Below are 6,000 nucleotides of genomic sequence, written 5' to 3' on the forward strand. Positions count from 1 at the left end.
AAAGTACGATATGAATGAAATGGAATTCCAGGTGTATGCTTCAATGTTGCAGTTTAGTAAAGTGTTTAAATGAAGAAGGGTAATTTGGGTGGCAAACCCCATCCCTATAAAAGGTATAAAAAGAACTCATAGTCCGAAATTGTTTTCTTCAGGAGGGAATAGATTCATTGAAGATATAGAAATGATGATTGGAGCAAAGAGATGGATATTCTGGCTCTGGTGGAAAGCTTGCTGGTTTGTCATCACTCCCATTCTGTTGTCTGTAAGTAACAATATGCATCGAATTTGGTGTTAATACTATAATGCATACCTTTAAATGTTAGTGAGGAACTTGGAGACCATTTTCCATTAGGGAAAATAAGTAAATAGTTTGGGAGAGTTTTCTAGTTTGTGTTTTTTTTTCCCCTGCTGGTTTCTTCACACTCTCTGTATTAAAATGCCTTTGCAATGTTATTTTTGAAGCCATGGGGTTTAAATATTGCCCATACAAGTACGATTAACCAAAGCAAATCATAAAATAACTCATTGTCTGAGAGAGATGATGAGTCATTTCTTTAGTTCTCTTCTAGAAAACACAAAGCCTGACCAGAACAATATGGTGTCTTTTTGTTGTTGCTGTTTTTGGTTTATCAAGACAGGGTCTCTCTGTGTAGCCTTGGCTGTCCTGGACTTGCTTTGTAGACCAGGCTGGCCTCAAACTCACAGCAATCCACCTGCCTCTGCCTCCCAAGTGCTGGGATTAAAGGCGTGTGCCACCACGTCCAGCTGCACATGGTGTCTTTATTTTTCATTATATTGTTTTTTTGTTTGTTTGTTTTTGAGACATCTCTGTTTAGTCCTAGTTGTCCTGGCACTCTCTCTTTTGACCAGAGTGGCTTTGAACTCAGAGATTTTCCTGTCTCTGCCTTCCAAGTGCTGGGATTAAAGGTGTGCGCCACCACCATTCAGCCAGATGATTTCTTTAAATAACCCTTTTCTCAAATAAATAATATTCAGAGCTGGGCATGGTGATGCACACATTTAATCCCAGCATTCAAGAGGCAGAGGTAGCTGTACATGACTTGGGGAGTGACAAAATAGATTTCTTCTCCCATGCTGACCTATCACACACAATGTGTCACTGTCTCATCAAATCCTACAAATGGATCCAAGACTTGTGAGAACTGTTGGCTTGTGATATGACTGGGACTGCCATATGTTTTCATCAGTTATGTGGCCTGACGTTTAGATTTGGTTTCTTGTTCTCTTTCCTACACTGGGTTGAGATACACGGATCACTCCATCTCACCATGTCATCCACCGCTTCCTTACAGTTTCCATCTGGTCTATCACTTTATTTTTGTTTGTTTGTTTTTCGAGACAGGGTTTCTCGCTGTGTAGCCTTGGCTGTCCCGGACTCACTTTGTAGTGAAAACAATTGTGCTTTCTGATACTTAAGCCCTGTGAAAGGGCCATTTGACCCCCAGGAGGGTTGCAACTCTTGGCTTGAGAATTGCTGATTGAAATGAATTTTATCACCTTTTGTGAGGGAGAGGCTTTTGTATCTCAGGCTTGTCTTGAAATTGGTATGTAGCTACACATGACCTTGATCTTCTGATTCTCCTGCCTCAATTCATTGAATGCTGAGATTTCAGACAGATCTCAGGTTTTTGCCACACTTCTTGAACTTATATCGAATTTGTTTTTTTTCTCAAGAAGACCCTAGGAGGGAATTGTGCTTTGGATAACATGTGCCAGTACTATGTGTTTAAATTTGAGTTGTGTGGGGGAGAAAATAGTTTCTTGTGCAACGAATAACAGTTGTTAAGGTCAAAAACATCTCTAAGTGCACTTGTACATTCTCACCGGATTTTTCACACATGCTGGCTACCTTATAGCATAGAATGAAGCCATGCTAGTAGTGTAACCTTCTTGTATATATACCCACAAGAGGAGTGTTGGAGAAGGTAATTCTATTTTTTTTCACTAGTTTTAAGAAAGCTCTCTAATGCCTTCTGTTGTGACTGTACTAATTCACATTCTGAGAAACAGTATGCAAGAGTACAACAATTTCACCATTCATTGGATATATTTAAAAAAGATGAAATCAATATGTTTTGGAGATGTCTGTACTCCAGCATTTGCTACAGCACTATTACTATAGCCAACAAGTGGAACTAGCTTAGGTGTCTGCCAATGGGCAACTACATAAAGCAAATGAGGCAAGGCAAGGCAATGTGGCTCACATTGGCAACACAAGCATTCAGGAAGTTAAAGCAGAATGAATTCTGTGATTTCAGGTCCAGCATGGGCTACAGTAAGTTCAAGGCAAACCTGGGCTATAGAGTGAGAATATATATATATGAAACAGACAAAAGTAAAAATAAGAAAATGCAACACATGTATACACTGAACTATATTCAGCCTTATGATGAATAATTCTTTACAATTTTGACAGGAATTTGCTTCTGAGTTTGGGGCCAGCCAGGTCTATATCCAGGCCAGCCAGGAAATAGGTGGAACCTATTTCCAAAAAGAAAAGAAAAAATTAGGCTTGCCATATGGCTCAGAGTCTATGCACACTGGGTGCTGTTCCAAAGGAACCAGGTTTATTTCCAGCATCCAGATAGCAGCTTACAACTGTCTGAACTTGAATTCCTCCTCTGGTATCCATGGGCACTAGGCTCACAAAGGATGCACAGGAAATAATACTTACAGGAAAAAACAACCACACACATGAAATAATACAAAAGAAAAAACCATAGAGGGTTGACAGTAAAACACACCTGATTTTTTTATGTATAATGTATAATCAAGCATTGTGACATACACATTGAATAAATAGGTCTTTTATTAATAAATGGGTGCTTTAAATTTTTCAGAATTTCTTTAAAGTTAAAATAGAAATTTGGTTCACTTCATATTATTATCTTCTGGCTTGTTACTCATTTATCTTAGTTTCTTAATATCAGCTTCATTTTATTATTTGATAAATTTCAAATTATGATTCATCTATAACACAAAGTTTAATCTTTAATTTTTTGATGTTTTACTTACTTAGGCCATTCTAGTCTGGTCACTGGTGAAATTTCACAGACCTGAGTATGGTGATATTCCATATCCTAACTGGGGAGTTGCTCTAGGCTGGTGTATGATTATTTTTTGCATCATTTGGATACCAATTATGGCGATCATAAAAATAGCTCAGGCTGAAGGAAACATCATTCAGGTAAGCACATTTAACCCTAATTTTGTATAAGCACCTGTGATAAAATGAAAATTAATTACATAGAAGAGATAAGACAACACATGGGATGAAATGACTCTCTTCTTTTCCTCTACTTCTAAACCCAATATTATGTTTGACAATATCTTGTTATATATGCATATATATATATATATATATATATATATATATATATATATATATGAATTTGTGTATCTACTTGTATTTTACTTGTAAATTCCTTATAGAAGTTCATTATTGTATCCTCAGTCCCTATTACACTCTTCAGGACATTAAACTCTGTACAGTTATCCTTATTGGTGTCAAAAAACAAATGACTCATTTGCTTCTTCTATACGTAATCTCTACTTTTTAATCTTCATACGGTTATAATACAGAGTCTAATAGTGTAACTAAATTGTACTTAATTGGATGATCTTGGTAAACTGTCTTGCATCCTTTGTAGTCCTTGAATCATCTTTCTTCCACAGAAGCCTACAATGATAGAGTTGATCAAATCTTCATAGTAGAACAACAAGATAGGCTTAGGAGAGTCAATTTTTCTGTGCTTATCGAAGAACAGAGCCAAATAAATGGTTCAGTACCTGAAACTCTATTTTCTTGGTTTTTGAAACATATTCCAGTGCAAAATAATTTAGCCCTTCATCTGATCACAAGAGGAAAACTGACTCAGTGACACCATTCATATGTTTTAATTCTGAAATTATTATTTTTGGTTTAGTAGGATAATTTTATTAACAATTAATAACATTTTTATTACAATTTCTTGTTAGGTGGTGTTGTAAGAATTTAGGCTATCACTATTTTTCTATGATTGTTATGTCATTGTTGCTATCAAAGTCACTTAACAACAAAAGTGTAGTTTGATATTAGATTTTTTTTTCAGGATGATAGCACTTAAGTTCTAAAACAAGATTTTTGTTGTTGCGTTTCAGCGTATTGCAAGCTGCTGTAGACCAGCTTCTAACTGGGGTCCATACCTGGAAAAACATCGTGGGGAGAGATACAAAGACATGGCTGAATCTGAAAGAGAGACTGACCACGAAATCCCGACTATTAGTGGCAGTGACAAACCAGAATGAGATGACACTCTTGAGAAAATATCCGATTGTTAAGATAATGTGATTTTATAGAGTAGGGGAATTTAATTTATTTGTATGCAAATCAAGCAGGGAAATGTAGATGTCATGCTCAGTGCAGGGTTGTAAGTACTCTTTTTACTTAATCAAGAATGAAATATAAAAATGTGAATCTTCCAGTTTTTAGTAATGTACTTGTTTACCTTTAGGATTAGCTATTTGTTAGTACATATACCCAGTTCTATTTTACAATGACATTTGTAAATATTACTGTATTTTTTTAGTATACTGAAAGTTTCCTGTGAGATGATTACTTAGGGAATAGTCATACTTTGTACTTTGTAATTTTTAAGACATATTTGTTTCGGTATTCTTTTTTTTTTTTTTTTTTTTTTTTTTTTTTTTTTTTTTTTTTTGAGACAGGGATTCTTTGTATAGCCCTGGCTGTCCGGGACTCACTTTGTAAACCAGACTGGCCTTGAACTCACAGTGATCCATGTGCCTCCGCTGGGACCAATGGCCTATGCCACCACACCTGGCCTGTTTCTATATTCTTAATATGTACTTTTTTCATATAAGGGATAAATAATAACTCAGTGTAATTAAGGGCGAGTAGTACACAATTAAAGTCCTCACTCATAAATGTCACAAATGGGACCTGGAGAGATTTCTCAGTAGTTAGGAGTAATGGCTTTTGCAGAAGATGTAGGTTTCATTCTCAGCATCCACATGGTGACTTATACCATCTGTAACTCCAACTCGAGGAGATCCAATGTCCTCTTCTGATTTCTATGACACTGCATGCACATGGTGCAAATACATGCAAGTAAAACACCCATACACAAAGTAAAAATGAATAAATCTCTTTTAAAAAAGAAGTGTCACAAATATGTAGGAAAAGGACTGTACATCATATGAGGGTTGCTGTTTAATACCCATGACCCAAATATGACTAAACATGTCATCTGGTTCAGGTGTTCTATGTAAACTTTGTATTATATTGTTTGTTTAGCATGAAATGAGACAAAAAATGAGGAACAGGTTGCCACAAAGGGATAATTCTAAGAAATCAAATATTGTAATTTTTGGTACTTACCCTTCATAATATCTTTTTCTTCTTTAGGTTGTATTTGGAATACAAGCACAATTCATTTTTTTTATTGCATTAAAGAACAAATAGTTCATTACATTCTATGAGTTCTACACTTAACCGCAAATAGAATGTTTATAAAATTTTTATTGATTAGATGAATTTAAATCTGGCATTTTTTGATGATATGTCTATAAGATGAATGGCAATAAACTTGTCTTTTATGGCTTCATTTTTGCCTAAGAGTAACAAAGCATTTATACATTAATTGATGTTAATTGTTAATTGTCACTAATAAAAATTTTATACCTTGGTTTCCTCAAAAATGATGATTTGTCCTTTATTATGTATTTTTGACATATGGTTTAAATATCACAGCTTAGGATATTAAAGTTTACCATGAATATATAAGGAAAATTTCAAGAGTTATGCTGAGCTTTAGGAGATTACAATATTGACATTGTATCATTTTCAGTGGGTTTGTATTTGCATTTTTTTGGGGGGGCTAGTCCACTGTTTTCATAGAAACATCAAAGGGATCTGTTACTCAAAAACAAATAACGCTGAAGTACACTATATACTGCTAGCTATTTTGTACTGGGCAA

General features: G+C 35.1%; 1 protein-coding gene across 2 annotated transcripts in view; it reads left to right on the top strand.

The window, feature by feature from the left end:
* The window catches only part of SLC6A14 (solute carrier family 6 member 14), a 68,569-nt gene extending 62,848 nt beyond the window's left edge, over nt 1-5,721 (top strand). For both annotated transcript variants that reach the window (XM_084788414.1, XM_084788415.1), the window contains exons 12-14: nt 153-262; nt 3,041-3,208; nt 4,162-5,721. In XM_084788414.1, the coding sequence (XP_084644540.1) occupies nt 153-262; nt 3,041-3,208; nt 4,162-4,308 (425 nt within the window). In that variant the 3' untranslated portion in view covers nt 4,309-5,721. The remainder of the gene's footprint in view (nt 1-152; nt 263-3,040; nt 3,209-4,161) is intronic.
* The last annotated feature ends 279 nt before the right edge of the window (nt 5,722-6,000 follow it).

The sequence above is a fragment of the Acomys minous genome (assembly GCF_964271855.1).
Source record: "Acomys minous genome assembly, chromosome: 7".
NCBI lineage: Eukaryota > Metazoa > Chordata > Mammalia > Rodentia > Muridae > Acomys > Acomys minous.